At 44.3% G+C, this 25,091-nt stretch overlaps 1 protein-coding gene across 1 annotated transcript in view; it reads right to left on the bottom strand.

The window, feature by feature from the left end:
• The window catches only part of poln (polymerase (DNA directed) nu), a 93,667-nt gene that overhangs the window by 9,408 nt on the left and 59,168 nt on the right, over positions 1–25,091 (bottom strand). Inside the window, exons 21-23 of the mRNA XM_055937022.1 lie at positions 22,949–23,060; positions 19,398–19,480; positions 12,729–12,860 (exon numbers count right to left, since the gene is read on the bottom strand). Coding sequence (XP_055792997.1) covers positions 12,729–12,860; positions 19,398–19,480; positions 22,949–23,060 — 327 coding nt within the window. The remainder of the gene's footprint in view (positions 1–12,728; positions 12,861–19,397; positions 19,481–22,948; positions 23,061–25,091) is intronic.

The following is a 25,091-nucleotide window of genomic DNA, read 5'->3' as shown; positions in this document are numbered from 1 at the left end:
GAGCAAGACGTTTCCAGAGGGGCGGGGCTGAAAACTCAGTATTCGCTGCTACGGCCTAAAAAATATATACCGTATGTCCATTATCTTTTCTACATGTGTTAAATCTTGCTTTTATTCGATTCATTTTACACACGAAAGTAATTTTTTATTTTATATATCCCAAAAATGTATATAACAAAAAATCATAATGTTACACTGTTTGACGGCCGGCCCAAGAATTTCAATGGGGGAAAATCCCTGTTCTAACAATAAAACAGATTGCATGACTGCATTTATTTAACTCCAGTAAGCACAGTCCCCTGTCATAACAGCATTGTAAACTAGTTGGGTGGCAAACACACACACACACACACACACACACACACACACACACACACACACACACACACACACACACACACACACACACACACACACACACACACAGACACGCCAGCGCACACACACACACCGACACACGCTCAAACTTCCCATCCCTGACAATCGCACTTCCCAAACACCAACCCACCCACCCACCCACACGTGCTCACGTCAGACATGTCTGTCCTAGTGCATTCCAGTATCAGACAAAGGGCCCAGGCTTTACAGGCAAATCCTTCTGGAACACAGTGAGGTAATCCACAGCCATACACACAGAATGACCCTCTGTAACGTGTTTGTGTGTGTTTGCAGTGAGTGTGTGTTCATTCATAGCAAGTGTGTTCGCAGTGAATGTGTGTCGGTTGTATTATTTCACCCCATACAGCGGGGGCTACACGCGTGACCTGGCCTACAGGAATGTGACCTGTTGGTCTAGGGTATAATGACAAGCATGTAAAAGGGCTAACTGGTTGTCAACATTCATTCATAGAGTCACGGATGACTAGTGTGATGGTCATACATAGGAATGTGCATGGGTGTGAATGTTTACGTTTGACTGTGTTGGAGCCATGAATGAGGCATGCATGTGTACACTGACTGTACAAAACATTAAGAACACCTGCTCTTTCCATGACCAGGTGAATCCAGGTGAAAGCTATGATCCCTTATTGATGTCACTTGTTAAATCTACTTCAATCAGTGTAGATGAAGGGGAGTAGACAGGTTAAACAATTATTTTTAAGCCTTGAGACAATTGAACATGGGTTGTGTATGTGTGGCATTCAGAGGGTGAATGGGCAAGACAAAAGCCCAAGGTGGCTTAGCAGTTCAGACGTATTTTTCCGTGTTGTCGTGTCGTGTCCTGTATATATATATATTTACACCTTTTCTTCACATATCTTTTATTTATTTTATTATCCAAGAACTCAACTACAAAAGCTTTCCTGCAACCCGCTTCACCAATTACAATAAGTACTATTTACCTCAATCTGAAAATCCATCGTGGAAGATAGCCAGGGGCTAATTCAGAAGCTAGCCTGAAAGCTAATCCAGAAGCTACTCCGATAGCTAGCCAGAAGCTAATCTGTAGCTGCCCCGAAATTAGCCGGTTTGCTGGCTAGCGTTGGTGTTTCAGCTGCCCACGTTTTGCGGTCATCAGCTATTCCTCTAGCTCGATAATCTACCGGCACTTTTGTGCAACGCGACTCGGACCGGAGCATTCCGGGACTTTTTTTCTCTCAGTTTCCCCGGATTCCAACCGCAGCCTCTGGACACTTGCACCTTGATTTCGCAGCTAGCTAGCTGCATACCGTGTGACTATTGGCTTACGTCGACCCCGGAGCTAACTCAAATCATGCTGGAGCTAGCCATCTGAGGAGTTCCATCACCATCCGGACCCGCTTCTTTGTTGCTGCTGCAGATACGGAACCCCACCGGGCCTTCACGACTGACTGCCGACGTTATCTGCCCGAGGGATTTATCCAACCGGCACCTCCGTCCCGGCGTTACCTGAACGCTCATCTGAGGCCCGCTAATCGTTAGCTGTCTTATCGGCTGCTATCTGAACAAAACCCCACTACACGGAACCTACCGACGGAAACGCACGAGGTATCTACAAACAGACCTCCATCCTATGCTGCTACCGATAGCCATATACCCGGCCAGCTGTCTGGATCGCCACGACCCCAACCAACCTCTACTCACTGGACCCTTATTTATCACTCGATTAAGCTTGCCTCTCCTTAATGTAAATATGCCTTGTCCATTGCTGTTCTGGTTAGTGTTTATTGGCTTATTTCACTGTAGAGATTCTAGCCCTGCTCTCTATACCATATCCAACCCTGCAGTTCCACCACCCACATATGCGATGACATCACCTGGTTTCAATGATGTTTCTAGAGACAAGATCTCTCTCATCATCACTCAATACCTAGGTTTACCTCCACTGTATTCACATCCTACCATACCTTTGTCTGTACATTATTCCTTTAAACTATTTTATCGCCCCCAGAAACTTCCTTTTACTCTCTGCTCTGGTAGCTCTAGGCGACCAATTCTCATAGCTTTTAGCCGTACCATTATCCTACTTCTCCTCTGTTCCTCTGGTGATGTAGAGGTGAATCCAGGCCCTGCAGTACCTGGCTCTACTCCTATTCCCCAGGCGCTCTCTTTTGATGACTTCTGTAACCGTAATAGCCTTGGCTTCATGCATGTTAACATTAGGAGCCTCCTCCCCAAGTTTGTTTTGTTCACTGCTTTAGCACACTCTACCAACCCGGATGTTTTAGCCGTGTCTGAATCCTGGCTTAGAAAGACCACCAAAAATTCAGACATTTTTATCCCCAATTACAATATTTTCAGACAAGATAGAACGGCCAAAGGGGGCGGTGTTGCAATCTACTGCAAAGACTGCCTGCAGAGTTCTGTTATACTATCCAGGTCTGTTCCCAAACAATTTGAACTTCTACTTTTAAAAATCCACCTCTCTGAAAACAAGTCTCTCACCGTTGCCGCCTGCTATAGACCACCCTCTGCCCCCAGCTGTGCTCTGGACACTATATGTGAACTGATTGCCCCCCATCTATCTTCAGAGCTCGTGCTGCTAGGTGACCTAAATTTGAACATGCTCAACACCCCAGCCACCCTACAATCTAAGCTTGATGCACTCAATCTCACACAAATTATTAATGAACCTACCAGGTACCACCCTAATTCCGTAAACACGGGTACCCTCATAGATATCATCCTAACAAACTTGCCCTCCAAATACACCTCTGCTGTTTTTAACCAAGATCTCAGCGATCACTGCCTCATTGCCTGCATCCGTAATGGGTCAGCGGTCAAACGACCTCCACTCATCACTGTCAAACGCTCCCTGAAACACTTCAGCGAGCAGGCCTTCCTAATTGACCTGGCCGGGGTATCCTGGAAGGATATTGATCTCATCCCGTCAGTAGAGGATGCCTGGTCATTTTTTAAAAATGCCTTCCTCACCATCTTGAATAAGCATGCCCCATTCAAGAAATTTAGAACCAGGAACAGATATAGCCCTTGGTTCTCTCCTGACCTGACTGCCCTTAACCAACAGAAAAACATCCTATGGCGTTCTGCATTAGCATCGAACAGCCCCCGTGATATGCAACTTTTCAGGGAAGCCAGAAACCAATATACACAGGCAGTTAGAACAGCCAAGGCTAGCTTTTTCAAGCAGAAATTTGCTTCCTGCAACACAAATTCAAAAAAGTTCTGGGACACCGTAAAGTCCATGGAGAATAAGAACACCTCCTCCCAGCTTCCAACCGCCCTGAAGATAGGAAACACTGTCACCACCGACAAATCCACTATAATTGAGAATTTCAATAAGCATTTTTCTACGGCTGGCCATGCTTTCCACCTGGCTACCCCTACCCGGGACAACAGCACTGCCCTCCCCTCTGCTACTCGCCCAAGCCTTCCCCATTTCTCTTTCTCCCAAATACAGTCAGCTGATGTTCTTAATGAGCTGCAAAATCTGGACCCTTACAAATCAGCCGGGCTAGATAATCTGGACCCTTTCTTTCTAAAACTATCTGCTGAAATTGTTGCCACCCCTATTACTAGCCTCTTCAACCTCTCTTTCGTGTCGTCTGAGATACCCAAAGATTGGAAAGCAGCTGCGGTTATCCCCCTCTTCAAAGGGGGGGACACCCTTGACCCTAACTGCTACAGACCTATATCTATCCTACCCTGCCTTTCTAAGGTCTTCGAAAGCCAAGTCAACAAACAGATTACCGACCATTTCGAATCACACCACACCTTCTCCGCTATGCAATCTGGTTTCAGAGCTGGTCATGGGTGCACCTCAGCCACGCTCAAGGTCATAAACGATATCGTAACCGCCATCGATAGGAAACAATACTGTGCAGCCGTATTCATTGACCTGGCCAAGGCTTTTGACTCTGTCAATCACCACATCCTCATTGGCAGACTCGACAGCCTTGGTTTCTCTAATGATTGCCTCGCCTGGTTCACCAACTACTTCTCTGATAGAGTTCAGTGTGTCAAATCGGAGGGTCTGTTGTCCGGGCCTCTGGCAGTCTCTATGGGGGTGCCACAGGGTTCAATTCTTGGACCGACTCTCTTCTCTGTTTACATCAATGATGTCGCTCTTGCTGCTGGTGATTCTCTGATCCACCTCTACGCAGACGACACTATTCTGTATACTTCTGGCCCTTCTTTTGACACTGTGTTAACAACCCTCCAGGCGAGCTTCAATGCCATACAACTCTCCTTCCGTGGCCTCCAACTGCTCTTAAATACAAGTAAAACCAAATGCATGCTCTTCAACCGATCGCTGCCTGCTCCGGCCCGCCTGTCCAACATCACTACTTTGGACGGCTCTGACTTAGAATATGTGGACAACTACAAATACCTAGGTGTCTGGTTAGACTGTAAACTCTCCTTCCAGACCCACATCAAACATCTCCAATCCAAAGTCAAATCTAGAATTGGCTTCCTATTCCGCAACAAAGCATCCTTTACTCATGCTGCCAAACATACCCTTGTAAAACTGACCATCCTACCAATCCTCGACTTCGGTGATGTCATTTACAAAATAGCCTCCAAAACCCTACTCAATAAATTGGATGCAGTCTATCACAGTGCCATCCGTTTTGTCACCAAAGCCCCATATACTACCCACCACTGTGACCTGTACACTCTCGTTGGCTGGCCCTCGCTTCATACTCGTCGCCAAACCCATTGGTTCCAGGTCATCTACAAGACCCTGCTAGGTAAAGTCCCCCCTTATCTCAGCTCGCTGGTCACCATAGCAGCACCTACCCGTAGCACGCGCTCCAGCAGGTATATCTCTCTAGTCACCCCCAAAACCAATTCTTCCTTTGGACGCCTCTCCTTCCAGTTCTCTGCTGCCAATGACTGGAACGAACTACAAAAATCTCTGAAACTGGAAACACCTATCTCCCTCACTAGCTTTAAGCACCAGCTGTCAGAGCAGCTCATAGATTACTGCACCTGTACATAACCCATCTACAATTTAGCCCAAACAACTACCTCTTTACCTACTGTATTTATTTATTAATTTATTTTGCTCCTTTGCACCCCATTATTTCTGTCTCTACTTTGCACTTTCTTCCAATGCAAACCAACCATTCCAGTGTTTTTTTAGTTTTTATTTTACTTGCTGTGTTGTACTCACTTCGCCTCCATGGCCTTTTTATATTTTTATTTATTTATACATATATCTGTTTGCCTTCACCCCCCTTATCTCACCTCACTTGCTCACATTGTATATACTGTAGACTTATTTTTTTATTTTTTTCACTGTATTATTGACTATATGTTTGTTTTTACTCCATGTGTAACTATGTGTTGTTGTATGTGTCGAACTGCTTTGCTTTATCTTGGCCAGGTCGCAATTGTAAATGAGAACGTGTTCTCAATTTGCCTACCTGGTTAAATAAAGGTTAAATAAATAAAATAAATAAAAAAGTGCCTTTGAACAGGTAGTAGGTTCCAGGAGCACAGGTTTTTGTCAAGAACTGCAACGCGGCTGGGTTTTTCACGCTCAACAGTTTCCCGTGTGTATCAAGAATGGTCCACCACCCAAAAAGACAGCCAGCCAACTTGACACAACTGTGGGAAGCATTGGAGTCAACATGGGCCAGCTTCCCTGTGGAGGTGAGGGGAGCAACTCAATATTAGGAAGGTGTTCTTAATGCTTTGTGTGTAACATGTCAGGACATGTCATATTCATTAATATAACTTTGCATGATTTTCAAAGAATGTCTTATAAGAACAAACAGGATCGTGTATGTTTATATATTGGTATACATTAGTTTGACGACCAGTGTTTGAAATCAGTACATTTATTTATCTAATTAGTGTCTTCTTATTGACATTTTTTTTCTGTTTCAGTGTAAACAATGATTGAAATATACTGCACATGTTATATTTCAATGTATAAAATCACATGGGAACATGTTTTTTAAAGGAGGTAGGAATGTATATGCCTACACAAAAATATGAAATACTTAAAATAATACTTTCATAACAAAACATACATTAAAAACAACAACAAAGGAAAAGAAAAACACAGCTGGTCTTCAAAATGATAAAAAGTCAGGCTAATATTAAACACTCACAAAGGCAGATAAATGAAATAAAAAACTAGTACAGGCAGTTTCCTGTGGAGGGAAATTGCAGTGTCTCTGCGTAGGTAAAGAAAAGCTGCCACATTCGGTAGAATTTGCCAGAAGAGCCCCATAGGACATACACTTTAGTAAATTGGAAAAGATAGCGTAAGACATCTTTAATCCACACAAAAGGAGGAGAGGGCGATTTCCACTGAAGTAAAATCAACCTTCTTGCCACAACAAACTCAAAAAGGCTACAAAGTCTGATTTATATTTTGCCATTATCAAAGTATAATGTTATGACAGTAGGAGGAGCAAAATGCACCTGTACTACTCATGTCACGGATAAAGCTGCACATTTCTATCTATTGAAATAACTATTGGGAAGGTGGAATTTAGCTGAGAGTTGTTGGAACGATGCAAATGTGCCGTCGATATACAAATCATTGAAGGATTTGATGCCAAGGTTAAACCAAACGGCGAAGCCTCCATCTACTATCGATGGACGGAGAAAACGTGATTTCTGAGTAGAAATCCTTAATGAAGAGGTTTGCAATCCAATGTGACGTCTAAACTGGTTCCAGATCTTGAGAGTGGTTTTTACTCAAATGATTTTGGTATAACCTGAAATAGCAGAGTTCATAGTCGAGTGTGCCAAAGCAGCCAATGAGGATGGCATACAGGGGGAATATTCTATCTTCAACCATGCTGGAATGACATCTGGGGTATCTGCACGCATCCAGTACTGAATTACACGGAAGTTGGCAGCCCAACTGAATCAATAGTAGGAGCAATTAGCGTATTACAACATTTATCAAAATGTTCAGAAGTGTATAAAGATGCATAGAAGTCCTTAAACTGATTATTTATAAGCTGGCGATCAATTGTTGCACCTGTGGGCGTTTGAATTTGAGACATTTTGTGAGTAGAGGAAGACTGGCAAAGTTGATAAGAAAGCAATTTACTTCCCTTGTCGCCATACTCACAGTGAGTATGTCACGAGGCCTGATGACAAGGTATCGAATTCAGCGTGTAAAGAGAGTCGATCCTTGTACACATTTGGGGATGGCGAGGTAGCGTACAAAATTTGAATGATCAGTTCAGAGTCTCCCTTCCCTCTGTTTTCTTTCAAAAGTAGTATGTGACATGATTTGACAAAAGGCACCAATTTGTGTATGACAATTGCAGCTCCTTTCACTTTACTTTGATAAAGATGGCCTACCCAACCGTTCTGCATTCTAAAGTCACCTGAAACTCTCAGATGGGTCTCTTGTAAGAAAGCAATCTGTGTTCCCAGATGTGGAAGATGCTGAAGTACTCCACCACGTTTGACTGGTTGGTTCAAATCTTTACAGTTCTACTCCACCACGTTTGACTGGTTGGTTCAAATCTTTACAGTTCTACTCCACCACGTTTGACTGGTTGGTTCAAATCTTTACAGTTCTACTCCACCACGTTTGACTGGTTGGTTCAAATCTTTACAGTTCTACTCCACTACGTTTGACTGGTTGGTTCAAATCTTTACAGTTCTACTCCACCACATTTGACTGGTTGGTTCAAATCTTTACAGTTCTACTCCACCACATTTGACTGGTTGGTTCAAATCTTTACAGTTCTACTCCACCACGTTTGACTGGTTGGTTCAAATCTTTACAGTTCTACTCCACCACGTTTGACTGGTTGGTTCAAATCTTTACAGTTCTACTCCACCACGTTTGACTGGTTGGTTCAAATCTTTACAGTTCTACTCCACCACGTTTGACTGGTTGGTTCAAATCTTTACAGTTCTACTCCACCACGTTTGACTGGTTGGTTCAAATCTTTACAGTTCTACTCCACTACGTTTGACTGGTTGGTTCAAATCTTTACAGTTCCAACTAGAAAATGTAAGTATACTCCCAGTCGACTACCCTATTAAATTAGGTTGTTGAGTCATCATCCTTTAATTTAAATATCAGCAGAAGACCAAACTTGACATACAAGAAAACCAAAAAACAGTTGAACTACCTCCCACCCGCTGAAGTGTCTTCCCAAACAAGACACGCGCATCCCCCTCTCGTACACAAGCTCCTAAATACGCTCCAGGAAACATAGTGGTTACAGTAGCAAGGCTAAACTCTTACCAAGTGGAGTGTTGTGACAATTACACTACATGACCAAAAGTATGTGGACACCTGCTCGTCGAACACCTCATTCCAAAATCGTGGGCATTCATATGGAGTTGGTCCCCCCCTTTGCTGCTATAACAGCCTCCACTCTTCTGGGAAAGCTTGGAACATTGCTGCGGGGACTTGCTTCTATTTAGCTACAAGGGCATTAGTGAGGTCCGGCACTGATTTTGAGCGATTAGGCCTGGCTCGCAGTCCGCGTTCCAATTCATCCCAAAGGTGTTTGATGGGGTTGAGGTCAGGGCTCTGTGCAAGCCAGTTAAGTTCTTCCACGCCGATCTCGACAAACCATTTCTGTATGGACCTCCCTTTGTGCACGGGGCCATTGTCATGATGAAACAGGAAAGGGCCTTCCCCAAACTGTTGCCACAAAGTTGGAAGCACAGAATCGTCTAGAATGTCATTGTATGCTGTAGCATTAAGATTTCTCTTCACCGGAACTAAAGGGCCTAGCCCAAACCATGAAAAACAGCCCCAGACCATTATTCCTCCTCCACCAAACTTTACAGTTGGCACTATGCATTCGGGCAGGTAGTGTTCTCCTGGTATCCGCCAAACCCAGATTTGTCCGTTGGACTGCCAGATGGTGAAGCGTGATTCATCACTCCAGAGATCGCGTTTCCACTGCTCCAGAGTCCAATGGCGGCGAGCCATTGAAACCCATTGTATGAAGCTCCCGACAAAGAGTTATTGTGCTGACGTTCCTTCCAGAGGCAGTTTTGAACTTGGTTGAGTGTTGCAATCGAGGACAGACGAATTTTACGTGCTATGTGCTTCAGCACTCAGCGATCCCGTTGTGTGAGCTTGTGTGGCCTACCACTTCGCGGCTGAGCCGTTGCTTCTCCTAGACATTTTTACTTCACAATAACAGCCCTTACCGTTGACAGGGGCAGCTCTAGCAGGGTAAACATTTGACGAACTGACTTGTTGGAAAGGTGGCATCCTATGACGGTACCACGCTGAAAGTCACTGAGCTCTTCAGTTAGGCCATTCTACTGCCAATGTTTGTCTATGGAGATTGCATGGCGGTGTGCTCGATTTTATACACCGGCAGTGGCGTAACGTACTTAAGTAAAAACACTTTAAAGTACTACTTAAGTAGTTTTTTTTGGGTATCTGTACTTTACTATTTATCTTTTTGCCAACTTTTACATCATTACATTCCTAAAGAAAATAATGTACTTTTTACTCTATACATTTTCCCTGACACCCAAAAGTACTCGTTACATTTTGACAGGAAAATGGTCCAATTCACACACTTATCAAGAGAACATACCTGGTCATCCCTACGGCTTCTGATTTGGTGGACTCACTAAACACAAATGCTTCGTTTGTAAATTATGTGATGTAGTGTGCCACTTATGTGTTGGAGTGTGCCACTGGCTATCTGTCCAATTTTATTTTTTTAACAAATGTTTTATTGTGACGTCTGGTTTGCTTAATATAACGAATTTTAAATGGTGTCTACTTTTACTTTTGATACTTAAGTACATTTTAGCAATTCCATTTACTTCTGATTCTTAAGTATATTTTAACTTTCACTTTTACTTGAGTCATTTTCTATTAAGGTATCTTTACTTTCACTCAAGTATGACAATTGAGTACTTTCCCCACCACTGTTCAGCAACGGGTGTGGCTGAAATAGCCGAATCCACTAATTCGAAGGGGAGTCCACATACTTTGTACATACAACAAAAACAAAAACAATAGAAAGCACAGTTTACCAATAGCGACAAGTAAAGTGACAACAGGGTGTTAAATCAAATAACATAGGCATAGCATAGCATGACAGCTTATGGCCTATCTAGTGTCACTCATCAAAATAAAAAAGGACCTGTTTCACGAGCCCACGTAGAAAACAGTGAAGAAATTTTATTGGAATTGAGGCTTACTATTTCAGCTGACGATGAGGAGAATGTACGTATAAGGCAAATAGAACACTTGAAGGCACTGTGGTAGGCTACATGTGTTGGGCCTTACAAATCAAACGCTGCACTGCAGATAGGCTAAGTGTCCATCTCGTTGCGCCGGTCAGGCCGGGGGAGCAGTTTCCTTCAAGTTCTTGATAAAGTCCATTGCGGCGGTCGGGTCGTTGAACTTGTGAAGAGCTCCGCTCGGTAGCGTGAACCTCAGCTCAGCTGGGAAGAAGAGGCCAAACTTTACTCCCGGACAGGTGTGCAGAAGCCGCTTTGCGTTGTCAAACCGCTGCTCGTTTCTTGGCTGCGGAGGCAGTGAAGTCTGGGAAGATGGACAGTCTCTTGATGTGTGTGTGTGTAGGTTGACTATCTATTACACATCAGTGTTTGTGAACTGAAGATGCATCTGTAAATCCCCTTTTCACTGTGTCCTCTTGATGACTTGTCCTATTTTCTCTCTCTCTTTTAATTTCCCCTGTTGGTACTGGATATATAAAGCTCCCCGCCACCTCCTCCTCTTCCCTTCATCATGTCTTTAGAAGTATAGGTATGACACATGTCCTTTGGGGACCTCCCTGGTAGTGTGTGACGGCTAAGGAAGTATATGGAAAATAAGGGAGGATGCCAGTGCGAAATGGGGTCAGAGCTCGTTTCAAAATCAGAGTATAAATCAACAATTCTGTTTTGATGAGAGAGGCATGCACAGCCAGATAGCACTATATTCAGTTAGAGAAAATGGCTACACACAGGCACACACACACACAGGCACGCACGCACGCACACACAGCGGTCTCTTGGCCCTAGCTAGAGCAGATTGCAAGCTGAGATGTTTATTGATCAACTGAAATCTCTGTTAGGCTGTGAGAGAGATAGAGGGAGAAAGAGAGAGTTAGGGAGAATGAAGCGAGAGAAAGAGAGTGAGAGGAGGGAAAAAGAGAGAAATAAAAGGAGAAAAATAAAGAGAGAGACAGCGTGAGAGAAAGAGGTTAGGGAGGGAGATAGTGTGTTTGTGAGAGAGAGAGAGAGCTCCAGCCCTGACAGGTGAGGCTGATAAATCCCAGGAGTGGCGCCACAGCGATGACTGAAATTAAAACGGTCCGTTCCGAACGACATTACACTGGTCCCCAGTGAGCATGCTCAGTTAAAGAATTTTTGCAGCGAACTGTGGGGCGTCTCACGAGCATTCCGTTGCGCTTGGCTCATTTAGAGATGAAGAGGCTGTAGTAACGGTGATTGGTTGCCACAGGTGACAGAGTGCTTGTCGGTGCGTGTCGGGGTTGATGGCTGTTATGCCACTGTGACAGAGCTATACTCTTTCTAGAAGTTTAAACTTTAACTGCATATTTTAACTGACTACGATAAGAATTTTTATCCGAATATTTTCTCAAAATGTCCCTACTGTAAAAAGCATCAATGTATAAGATATCAGGATAACACAGAACATGTGTTTACATATGGAGAGAAACATATGGAGAGAAACAAGGGTGTAAATGAAGGATTACATCGAGAGATGGAAGTATAAATTGATAAATACATATGGAGAGAAACAAGGGTGTAAATGAAGGATTGCATCGAGAGATGGAAGTATAAATTGATAGGCAAAACATGTGTGTTCCTGTATTGCTGGTGTGTATTTCCTGGTGTTGCTGGTGAGTTCTCAATGAACACAAGACGCAAGAAAAGCTAAGTATTCCTGAATCATTCTTGAGAACTCTTAGTCACACCAACCAACAATGTCTTTCCTCCATCTCAGAGTTTTAAGCTGTAAAAGGTGTTTTCAGCGTTTAAAGACATCGATTGGCCTATTGCCTGGACTAAATGTTTTCAGTGTGATTGAGAGTGCAGAGGCCAGGGAGTGTGTGTGTGTTGACTCTAGGCCGCAGTGCTACAGTCTCAGGTGTGCTGTGTTAGCATATCTGCCAGGATATATCGAGTGTCCTGGTTGAACCATTACCCCACCCCTCCAACCTCTCTCATCCCCGTCCATAGGCAGTTTGTCTCAGTCCTGCCAATACAAGCACATATTTTTCCTCACACACCAATGCACACACAAAGTGGATCCCTCCCTCCCTCCCACAAACACGCATCCACCCATATGCACAGAAAGACACACACAGAGTGAACCCGCCCCCCCCACCCCACACACATACCTTGTTTGTGGCACTGCTGGATGGTGGTGTGTATGAAGGTCTGGACTTCTCTGTAGGTGTGGAGGAAGCTGTCCTGGAAGTGGCTGGCCTGTTCAGCACTAACACCCAGGATGCCCGACAGACGCTCCCTACCTGGGGGAGACAGACAACCATCACATATATCGCCCAAATTCAATGCCAGTTTTATCCATTCCCCTCTATTTATTTGGAGCCCCATTAGCTTTTGCAGAGGCAGCAGCTATTCTTCCGGAGTCCACAAAAAACATGACAAGTAACAAAACACTGGTACACTGACAGACAAGGACACTCACCCACATGTGATATACAAACAATACAACAAACAAAAAATAATGTGTATGTGTAATCAAGGACTGATTTCGACCTGGGACACAAGGTGAGTGCAATTAATTATCAGGTAGAACAGAAAACAAACAGTACTATGGACCTCCAAGGTAGAATTTGAATACCCCTGCCATATACCATAGCATAGTGATACAAATTGATACAACATTTGTACCATAATATGTACACTACCAGTCAAAAGTTTGGACACACCTACTCATTCAAGGATTTTTCTTATTTTTACTATTTTCTACATTGTAGAATAATAGTTAAGACATAAAAACTATGAAATAACACATATGGAATCATGTAGTAACCAAAGAAGTGTGAAACAAATTAAAAAATATTTTAGATTTAAGATTCTTCAAAGTTGCCACCCTTTGCCTTGATGACAGCTTTGCACACTCTTGGCATTTTCTCAACCAGCTTCACCTGGAATGCTTTTCCAACAGTCTTGAAGGAGTTCCCACATATGCTGAGCACTTGTTGGCTGTTTTTCCTTCACTCTGTGGTCCAAATGATCCCAAACCATCTCAATTGGGTTGTGGTTAGGTGATTGTGGAGGCTACGTCATCTGCTGCAGTGCTCCATCACTCTCTTTCTTGGTCAAAAATAGCCCTTACACAGCCTGGAGGTGTGTTTGGTCATTGTCCTCTTGAAAAACAAATGATAGTCCCACTAAGCTCAAACCAGATGGGATGGCTTATCGCTGCAGAATGCTGTGGTAGCCATGCTGGTTAAGTGTGCCTTGAATTCTAAATAAATCTTTGACAGTGTCACCAGCAAAGCACGCCCCACACCATAACATCTCCTCCTCCATGCTTCACGGTGGGAACAACACATGCGGAGATCATCCGTTCACCTACTCTGCGTCTCACAAAGACACGATGGTTGGAACCAAACATTTCAAATTCGGACCCATCAGATGTGTTATTTCATTTCCAACGCTCTAATGTCCATTGCGCGTGTTTTTTGGTCCAAGCAAGTTTCTTCTTCTTATTGGTGTCCTTTAGTAGTGGTTTCTTTGCAGCCGACCATGAAGTCCTGATTCACGATGTCTCTGAACAGTTGATGTTGAGATGTGTCTGTTACTTGAACTCTGTGAAGCATTTATTTGGGATGCAATTTCTGAGGCTATTAACTCTAACGAACTTATCCTCTGCAGCAGAAGTAACTCTGGGTCTTCCTTTCCTGTGGTGGTCATCATGAGAGCCAGTTTCATCATAGCGCTTGATGGTTGAAGAAACTTTCAAAGTTCTTGACATTTTCCGGATTGACTGACCTTCATGTCTTAAAGTAATGATGGACTGCCATTTCTCTTTGCTTATTTGAGCTGTTCGTGCCATAATATGAACTTGGTATTTTACCAAATAGGGCTATCTTCTGTATACCACCCCTACCATGTCACAACACAACTGATTTGCTCAAATGCTTTAAGATGGAAAGAAATTCCACAAATTAACTTTTAACACTACCTCATGAAGCTGGTTGAGAGAATGTCAAGAGTGTGCAAAGCTGTCATCAAAACAAAGGGTGGCTACTTTGAAGAATCTAAAATAGATTTTGATTTGCTTAACACTTTTTTGCTTTTTATGCTGCTGCTACTCTCTGTTTATCATATATGCACAGTCACTTTAACTATACATTCATGTACATACTACCTCAATTGGGCCGACCAACCAGTGCTCCCGCACATTGGCTAACCGGGCTATCTGCATTGTGTCTCGCCACACACTACCCGCCAACCCCTCTTTTACACTACTGCTACTCTCTGTTCATCATATATGCATAGTCACTTTAAACATATCTACATGTACATACTACCTCAATCAGCCTGACTAACCGGTGTCTGTATGTAGCCTCACTACTTTTATAGCCTCGCTACTGTTATAGCCTCGCTACTGTATATAGCCTGTCTTTTTACTGTTGTTTTATTTCTTTACTTACCTATTGTTCACCTAATACCTTTTTTGCACTATTGGTTAGAGCCTGTACGTAAGCATTTCACTGTAAGGTCTACACCTGTTGTATTCGGTGCACGTGACAAATAAACTTTGATGTGATTTGAATGAGTAGGTGTGTCCAAACTCTTTACTGGTACTGTAAATATATAGAAAAAGCTATATCAGGAAATCATCTCAAAGTTATGCCTCTGACTGCTTGGCCTCTCTACGATGTGAGTGCAGAGATCACTATCGGCCGTTCAACCCTAGCTCTGGCCCAAAGGAGATTCCAGTCGAGAGAATCGTGGCCCTGTGTGCTCAGTATGTGAGCCTGTGCGTGTTTGTGTGTTCATAGGGTCAGAATGTTTGTGTATATTTGTGTTCACAGACTGCGTGTGTGCCTGTGTTCTGCAGCACTGTGTTTGTGTGTTCACAGTGTGTTTATTCGCAGCGTGTGTGTTCCGTGGCACTGTGTGTGTGTGTCTGTGTTCTGTGGGTTAACGCGCGGCTGGTGATGAATAATGTTCTGCCAGACAGAGGGAGCGCCAGGGATGGTGCAGCAGGAGGGGGCAGTTGGCCCAGCGGAGACAGGCGCTAAGCCCCAAATCTGTGCCAGTCTGGGGCCCCTGCCTGGGTGGACGTGCCCCCCGTGCCCTCTACACACACACACACACACCCGGGGAGACACAGGGAGAGTGTGAACATGCAGGGGTAGTGTGAGTGTTTTGGGGGGAGGGCGGCTCTATGTCACACAGAGAGATGGAGTTGGTCTGTTTGTGAAAATCATCATCACACTGTGTGAGTGTCAGTATGTATCTGTGCAGTGTGGATGTGTGTTCGTGTGTGTGCACGCTCAAGAGTGTGTGAGTGTGAACAGGCGAGTACGAGATAGAGGTAATTGACACAGTGCTGATTTTCTTAAAAACAAATGAAATCACAAAAAAGGTGTCTGGACCATCCTATAAGATGCCATTTACATCAAAAATAGAGATTTGTCTGTAAAAAAGAAAATGTCTCCATTTCAAAAGGCTTCTGAATTTTGTAATTTCCACTCTGAAATTTCGGACTTGATCATTCACATTTCCTGTTGCTTCAGGATTATTTTCCTGCTGTAGCAAACTGGCTCAAATTAAGATCCTACATCTGTAATATGGTAGCTCAATGACTTTAAATTATTTTTACCCCTATGACAACATTGTACCACCAGTAGGAGTGGGAACACCAATGATACATTTGAGGTAAATTGAGGCCACAAACGCTCAAATCTAATGTTGTTTCCCTTCAGCAGCATACCACCCTGCATCCCATTGCTGGCTTGCTTCTGAACCTAAGCAGGGTAGCTGCCTGGATGGGAGACCAGATGTTGCTGGAAGCAGCATTGGAGGGCCAGTAGGGGGAACTCCCTCTGGTCTAAGGAGATCCCAATGCCCTAGAGCAGTGAAGGGGAAATTGCCCTTAGGGTGCTGTCTTTCGGATGGGACGTTAAACGGGTATCCTGACTTATCGTAAGAGTAGGGGTGTTAACCCCGATATCGTGGCTAAATCCCCAACCTGGCCCCATTCCATCATGGCCACCTAATCATCCCCCTCATTCCTAATTGGCATATATCACTTCTCACCTCTCCACCTGATAGCTGATGTGTGGCCGCCTCATCCACACATTGGTGGGGGATGAGGTGAGTTTCCCCCTACTATGTGAAGCGCTTTGAGTACCTCAGTTGGTAGAAATGAAATCCAATGAATTTAAAATGAGTAACACTGATTTAGACACACCATATGATCAGGCTAGAAATGACATACTAAAGGGGTGTGATTAGCTAATCATTTTTGACCCTTCACCTGATAACAGTTTATCACTGGAGATGTGTGTGTGTGTGTGTGTGTGTGAGTGAGGAGAAGGTCTATTGTAGGGAGTGAGCGAAGGCAACCGGTTGCCACAGGGCGGGTAAGGGGTGCAAAAAGGCAGTAGTGTGTATGTGTGTGTGTGAGGAAGTCTACAACGGAGTGTGTGTGTGTGGTCGAGGCACCACATACCAGCTGAATGAGGTCAGTCCTGTGTGACCCTCCAGCCTCGTTACTGCTCACTCACATATCTCTTTCTCTCTCCTCCACATCAATCTCGCTCTCTCCTCCACATCCATCTCTCTCCTCTTTCTTTCTTCCTCTCTCACACACCTCTTTTCCAATTCAGTCTCTTTTTCCCTCTGTCCCTCTCCCAGAGTGCAACAGTCAACACTTGGCCTCTTTCTCTTCTGACCCATTTGTGTGTGTCTGTCTGCATGGCCAACACCACCCCTCCCCCCTCCTCTTCTCACTCTGCCTGATTATTGTCTCCAGGAGAAAGCTTCCTTTTAGTATTCCGTAACCAAGGAGACGAGCCACTAGGAAGGCCTAGGCTGTCTACGCTGAAAACGAACGCTCTCCCTCACTCCACTAACCCCCTCTTCTTTCCTCCCTGTGTCTTTCTCCTCCTTTCTCAGCTTCTCTTGTCCTCCTTGACGACAGATACACAATGTATCACGTCTTATGCTATTAAAAACATTCAAATCAGCCGTGAGGCTTCCTTCCATCTCTACCATGCACACGCACACGCACACACACACACACACACACACACACACACACACACACACACACACACACACACACACACACAGAGTCATAATGCCACATGTCATTGAAAGACCAAAGAATACTCCATCATCAAGTCCCTTTGTCACTGAACGCACTCATCTGTGAAAAGACAAACACCCATACATGTCAGAGCTGTAACTGTGTGTGTGTCTAATGTATGTGTGTGTGCGTGAGTCTGAGTGGTGGTTTCCGGGCAATGATACTGCACTCGTCTGATCTCTGAACTGCGGACGGGAGAGGCTTGTCGACTCACACCAGCCACACACACACACACCAGCCACACACACTCACACCAGCCACACACTCACACCAGCCACACACTCACACCAGCCACACACACACACCAGCCACACACACGCACATACAACCATTGCCAGACCACTGCCAGCCATCACAACCTCTCAACATCTCCCAATCCTCTACTACTGCCTGCCTGACAGCACAGCCTGAAGGCTCCCTTACTGCTACGTGTGTGTGTGTGTGTGTGTGTATACGTGTTTAACTATACTCAAAAGAATAGTAAACTTACAAACATTTTACCAACTGGGGACATTTTATTAGTCCACACAAGGTCAAATGCGATTTCTCGGGGGTTTAGGGTTAAGGTTAGAATTAGTGTTAGGGTTAGAATTAGGTTTAAGGTTAAGTTAAGGTTTACAGGTAACGGTTGGGGACAATTTGATTTTGAATGAGACTGAATCGTGTGTCCCCACAAGGTTAGTTGTACAAGGCTGTGCATGTGTGTGTGTGTGCCTCTTGATGAGTGTGAGCCAACAGTGAGGTCCAGATACAGCAGCAGAGTGTGTGACTCAGTCTCACACAAACAACAACACTCATATAACAAGCTGTTAATCAACAGGCTAGAAATACATAACAGACAATGCAAAGTGACCCAGATACAGAATAGTCTTACTACACTTTCATGATACACATTCCCTCCACGTTAGAAATCTATGGTCATGGGGCCAGCGTTTTGAAATAGTTTCCATTGGCTACAGCAGGGAAATGTGTTGTGTGTGCGAGTGAGTGAGTATTAAACGGGCCACAAATGAAGAAGGCACACTTAGGCCAAATGGGCCCTTTCTACATTCTTGCTCCCTCTCTGTTTTTTCCTCTCCCATTCTCTCTCTTTCCTCCTATCTCTCTTTCAAATTCAAACTGCTTTATTGGCATGAAAAACATTGTGTCAATACTGCCAAAGCAACAATGTATACAATATACATTGTAATAAAATTATAAACAATAACAAAGAATTACATAAAATGGTAGTAAATAATAATACAAAATTGAACACAAAATTACAATATAGTAGAAATGTAATAAATATAAAAAGCTAGACATGGAAAATGATACTATAACTAACTTATAACTAAATAACTGTCATCTTCACCATTACATTAGTACTACAACTACCATCATCATTAATACTACTACTACCACCACCATCATTAAACTGCTATCATTACCATCACCCTACTACCCATGCCACTACTCTCTCTCTCTTTCTTCCTCTCCCACTCTCTTTCTTCCTCTCCCACTCTCTCTCTTCCTCTCCCACTCTCTCTCTTCCTCTCCCACTCTCTCTCCCTATCTCTTTCTTCCTCTCCCTCTCTCTCTCTTCCTATCCCTCTCTTTCTTCCTCTCCCACTCTCTCTCTCGTTCTTCCTCTCCCACTCTCTCTCTTTCCCTGGTTAAGGGCGACTGAAGTGATGTGGCTAACTAACTGAGTCATGTGTGTAGTTGTTCTCACCTGCTCCATACACCACAGAGTAGACGATACGCTTGGCATGCTCTCTATCCTCTGAACTCACTTCTCCTTCACTCACACCCTTCCTAGAGAGACAGAGAGAGAAGGAAGAGAGTAGGGGAAGAGAGAGGGGGTGGGGAGAAAGAGAGAGAGATGTTATGTAAGGAAGTCCTACTGGAGTGCAACTCCTCTGTCTGCAAAGTGAGAGTCCCAAAGTGCCTGACAAGGGACTGCAACATCACATCACAGAACATACTCACACACAGATGCACAGAGACATGCACACACACATGGGCACATACACACACACACACATACTCTGATTATCAGCATGATAAGCTTCAACAGTCTCTCTCTCTGTTATTCCCTCCCTCTCTCTGGTTTATCTTTCTCTATATATGTCCTCTTGCCCTCTTTGTTTTCTCTCTATCTGTTCTCTCCATCTTTACCTGTTATTTCTCTCTCCCAGTTTCATTGCCTGTAGCCCCAGGGACAGACTTTCAAACCGTTTTATCTGTAGTACCTCCGGCCCTCTCACTATCTTTCACGCACGCACGCACGCACGCGCACACACACACACACACAGAGCTGTCAAATGGTGAAGTCAGATGGTTGGGGCTAAAGACAAATTAAAAGTGCTCAGCACCACCTGGTGGACAGAGTATTTATCTATTCTAGACAGCGTTCTAACAGTGTTCTAACAGTTCTAATAGTATTCTAACAGCTCAAACAGCATTCTATCAGTGTTCTAAAAGCGTTCAAACAGTTCTAACAGCATTCTAACAGCATTCTAACAGTTCTAACAGCGTTCTAACAGTTCTACCAGTGTCCTAACAGCATTCTAACAGTGTTCTAACAGCATTCTAACAGTGTCCTAACAGCATTCTAACAGTGTTCTAACAGTTCTAACAGCATTCTAACAGTTCTAACAGCGTTCTAACAGTTCTACCAGTGTCCTAACAGCATTCTAACAGTGTTCTAACAGCATTCTAACAGTGTCCTAACAGCATTCTAACAGTGTTCTAACAGTTCTAACAGCATTCTAACAGTTCTAACAGCGTTCAAATAGTTCTAACAGTGTTAACAGTTCTAACAGCATTCTAACAGTTCTAACAGCGTTCTAACAGTTCTACCATTGTCCTAACAGCATTCTAACAGTTCTACCATTTACATTTAAGTCATTTAGCAGATGCTCTTATCTAGAGCGACTTACAAATTGGTGCATTCACCTTATGATATCCACCATTGTCCTAACAGCATTCTAACAGTTCTACCAGTGTCCTAACAGCATTCTAACAGTTCTAACAGATCTAACATGGTTCTAACAGCGTCCTAACAGATCTAACATGGTTCTAACAACGTTCTAACAGTGTTCTAACAGTTCTAACAGTGTTCTAACAGTTCTAACAGCGTTCTAACAGTGTTCTAACAGTGTTCTAACAGCGTTCTAACAGAGTTCTAACAGCGTTCTAACAGTGTTTTAACAGTTCTACCATTGTCCTAACAGCATTCTAACAGTTCTACCATTGTCCTAATAGCATTCTAACAGTTCTACCAGTGTCCTAACAGCATTCTAACAGTTCTAACAGATCTAACATGGTTCTAACAGCGTTCTAACAGTGTTCTAACAGCATTCTAACAGTTCTAACAGCATTCTAACAGTTCTAACAGTGTTCTAACAGCGTTCTAACAGTGTTTTAACAGTTCTAACAGTGTTTTAACAGTTCTAACAGCGTTCTAACAGCATTCTAACAGTTCTACCAGTGTCCTAACGGCGTTCTAACAGATCTAACATGGTTCTAACAGTGTCCTAACAGTTCTAACAGCATTCTAACAGTGTTCTAACAGATCTAACATGGTTCTAACAGCATCCTAACAGTTCTAACAGCGTTCTAACAGCATTCTAACAGTTCTAACAGTGTTCTAACAGTTCTAACAGTGTACTAACGGCATTCTAACAGTGTTCTAACAGCGTTCCAACAGGTCTAACAGTGTTCTAACAGTGTTCTAACAGTGTTCTAACAGTGTTCTAACAGTGTTCTAACAGTTCTTTAAAAAAAAAATAATAATAATAATTCTCCATAATTTTGTGGTATCCAATTGGTAGTTACAGTCTTGTTTAATCTCTGCAACTACCATACGGACTCTGGAGAGGCGAAGGTCGAGAGCCGTGCGTCCTCCGAAACACAACCCAACCAAGCCGCACCGCTTCTTGACACAATGCCCACTTAACCCGGAAGCCAGCCGCACCAATGTGTCGGAGGAAACACTGTACACCTGGCAACCGTGTCAGCGTGCACTGCGCCCGGCCCGCCACAGGAGTCGCTAGTGCGCGATGGGACAAGGACATCCACGCCAGCCAAACCCTCCCCTAACCCGGACGACGCTGGGCCAATTGTGCCCCATGGGTCTACCGGTCGCGGCCGGCTGCGACAGAGCCTGGACTCGAACCAAGAATCTCTAGTGGCACAGCTAGCACTGCGATGCAGTGCCTTAGACCACTGCGCCACTCGGAAGGCCATTGTTCTAACAGTGTAGCAACAGTTCTATCAGTGTACCAACAGTTCTATCAGTGTAGCAACAGTTCTATCAGTGTAGCAACAGTTCTATCAGTGTAGCAACAGTTCTATCAGTGTAGCAGCAGTTCTATCAGTGTAGCAACAGTTCTATCAGTGTAGCAACAGTTCTATCAGTGTACCAACAGTTATATCAGTGTACCAACAGTTCTATCAGTGTAGCAGCAGTTCTATCAGTGTAGCAACAGTTCTATCAGTGTACCAACAGTTCTATCAGTGTACCAACAGTTCTATCAGTGTACCAACAGTTCTATCAGTGTACCAACAGTTCTATCAGTGTAGCAGCAGTTCTATCAGTGTAGCAACAGTTCTATCAGTGTACCAACAGTTCTATCAGTGGTTAACAGTGTTCTGACAGAGGGTTCTAACAGTTATAATGGTCTCCCTTGTTTTTCTCACCACAGGGTCCCTTTGTAACATCAAAACGCGACCGTGTAATCACTGCGGCGACCGACCTGGGGGTGCCCTGACATAGAGGAAGGAGCCTCATACGCCAGTTGCTGCTGTAGTCATGGCAACAAGGCTGCAAGCGTTTGAAGTGATGCTGCGGTTTGGGCAGACTGATGGGCTGTGTGTGTGTGTGTGTGTGTGAGAGAGTGTGAATGTGGGAATACGGTATGAGGCTCCCGTTGATAGGCTCATCCCAAACGGCTGAGTGGTGTGTGAACTGAGCATGCCCAAAGCAGTCCTGTTAAGTACAACTAAAAGACAGACAGAGAGGAGGAAACTAGTGTAGCAGGGAGGAGAGGAAATCAGAGGTCATAGAATTATGAGAGGCAAAACTGTGTGAGATGCGTGAATATCATATTAGTTTGTGTGTGTGTGTGTGTGATACTAAAAACTGCGAGACTGTGTGTGTGTGTGTGTGTGTGTGTGTGTGTCAATAGAGTTTGAGACTGTTTGTCTGTGATACCCCCCACTGCGAGACTGTTTGTGTGTGTGTGTGTGTGTGTGTGTGTGTGTGTGTGTGAGACCCACCACTGTGAGGCCAGCATGGTGAAGACGTCGGCCTGTGGGTTGTTGAAGATTCTCTGCAGCTCAGGGTCTGACGAGAGGTGAGCCAGCAGACGCAGTTCCACCTGGCAGAAATCTGACACACACACCACTATCATTCTCCTCCACACTACTGTTCATTTTCACTACCATCATCGCTCAACATTTGTATATTAACTGATAATGTAATCAGCTGATAATGAACCAGGTAGTCAGCGCTAATGTCATTTAACAGAAAGGCCAAGAGAGATAAGAGAATCGAGGGAGAGGTTGTAAACAACATGTGTGTTGAGAGAGAGAGAGCAGGAGAGAGAGAGGGATGGGAGAGGTGGAGAGAGACAAAATAATGGGGAGGAGGCAGATACAGAAAGAGAGGGAGAGCGAGAGAGAGGAAAAGAGAGGGGAACAGATGAGTGTTCCTCCCCGCCTGGTCCCGTTGTCAGATGAGAGAGAATGGCTGATGAGGCAGGCAGGCAGCCAGCCAGTCCCTCCTGTGAGACGCCTGGGGGCCTGAGTTACCTTACCCCCATCCCATTAACACCCCGAACCCCTTATAATCTGTGACACCCCCCCCCCCCCCCACCTCCCATCTCCAAGACCCCTCCCTCCCAAACGCAGCCTATCACATGATGATGACACACTTGCGCATGTTCCTCTCCGGATAGACAGACAGACTGTCTCTGTTGTGTGTGTATGTGTGAGCCACACCTTGCTATCCCTTATCATACTGCTGTCAGGCTGGAATGTTCAAGAGAATTACCATTACTGACATACACCTACTGGAGAGAAAGAGATAGAGGGGGAATGCTGACACACACATCACACTGTAATTCAGTGTAATTCAATTAGTGGATTGAACATTGATTTTAGTGCTGGGGCTCCAAACTGGGCTTGATGAGAATGTCGATGGCCGGCCCTGTATTCTCTCTCCACAGTAAAACAAACGTGTACTCAGCTATTAGCCTCTAATGATGTTTTTCCACTGCAGGGCCGTGCCTTGCTGTGAATATCACGGTTCCTATTTCATTCCCACTTGGCCATGGCCTGCTTGATTCCTGGAACCAAGCGGGATATATCCAGCCTCGTTTGATACCTGGTACTGACCTCCAACCAAGTAGGCTGGTGGGTGGGGTTACACATGGCCGTACTCAATGACTGGTCTCACGCAACGATGTCACAGCGTGTGTTGTTAATACTCACGCACAAGTCACTGGCCCCGTTTTGAGAAAGTAAATCTAACTACGAAACGGTACAGCTACAGAACACTAACGAATAACTCTGTAGCTAAAAACGCTGGATTCGACATCACCGACAGCAATGTTTGAAGCCATGATAACGCTGAGCAGCAACAATCAGCGTGGTAATACATTGTTTTTAGCCAAATTACTATCTAGCTAGCTACCGATGTCTTTTGATGAGCTTCATAACACACGCACACACACGAGGACACACAAGCACACGCACAAGGACACACGAAAACATGCACATACATGAGGACACACAAACACACACACACACACGAGGACACAAAAAACTGACCGAGTCACTCCCATCTTGCAAATGTAGACACACACATAACGACACATTGGCTTCTAGGACACCAGATGTATGTCCTTGAACAGATTATTTAAAAATTGCACACAGAAGAAGTTATAAGGTTAATTGAGTTGCTGATGGCAGCCTGCAGGACCCCGGTCGGCCTTCAACTTGAGATACTCACTGAGAAACGGCAGCACTGAGCCAGCCTGCAACGTCTCTTCCTGGAGTAGCTCAAACTGCCTCCGGATTCCTTGGTTTCAAATGCACTACTGAGTCTTCACATAGGAATGACTGGTGTCACATGATTGATGGCTTTGTCCATTCATATACAGTCATTGGTCTATCTCAACAGTGTCACTCTCGACAGCGGCATAGACAATTTTCTCCGCCGGAACCCTATCCTCCCCTCTCCTCTCATAAAAAATGACAAAACAATCACATTTCCCTCCTGCAGCCGAATGAAATCGGCCATAAAATGATAAAATGTGCCTGCCTGACTGTGCTAGATGAGCTGGGCCTGTCTGATTTAATATTGGTTGGCTGGTATAAAGATAGCTAGTTTAGTGCAGTGTGCTTTGATAATAGGCTG

Source organism: Salvelinus fontinalis, chromosome 11 (genome assembly GCF_029448725.1).
Source record: "Salvelinus fontinalis isolate EN_2023a chromosome 11, ASM2944872v1, whole genome shotgun sequence".
Taxonomy (NCBI): Eukaryota; Metazoa; Chordata; class Actinopteri; order Salmoniformes; family Salmonidae; genus Salvelinus; species Salvelinus fontinalis.
This window is presented reverse-complemented; position numbering and strand designations above follow the sequence as displayed.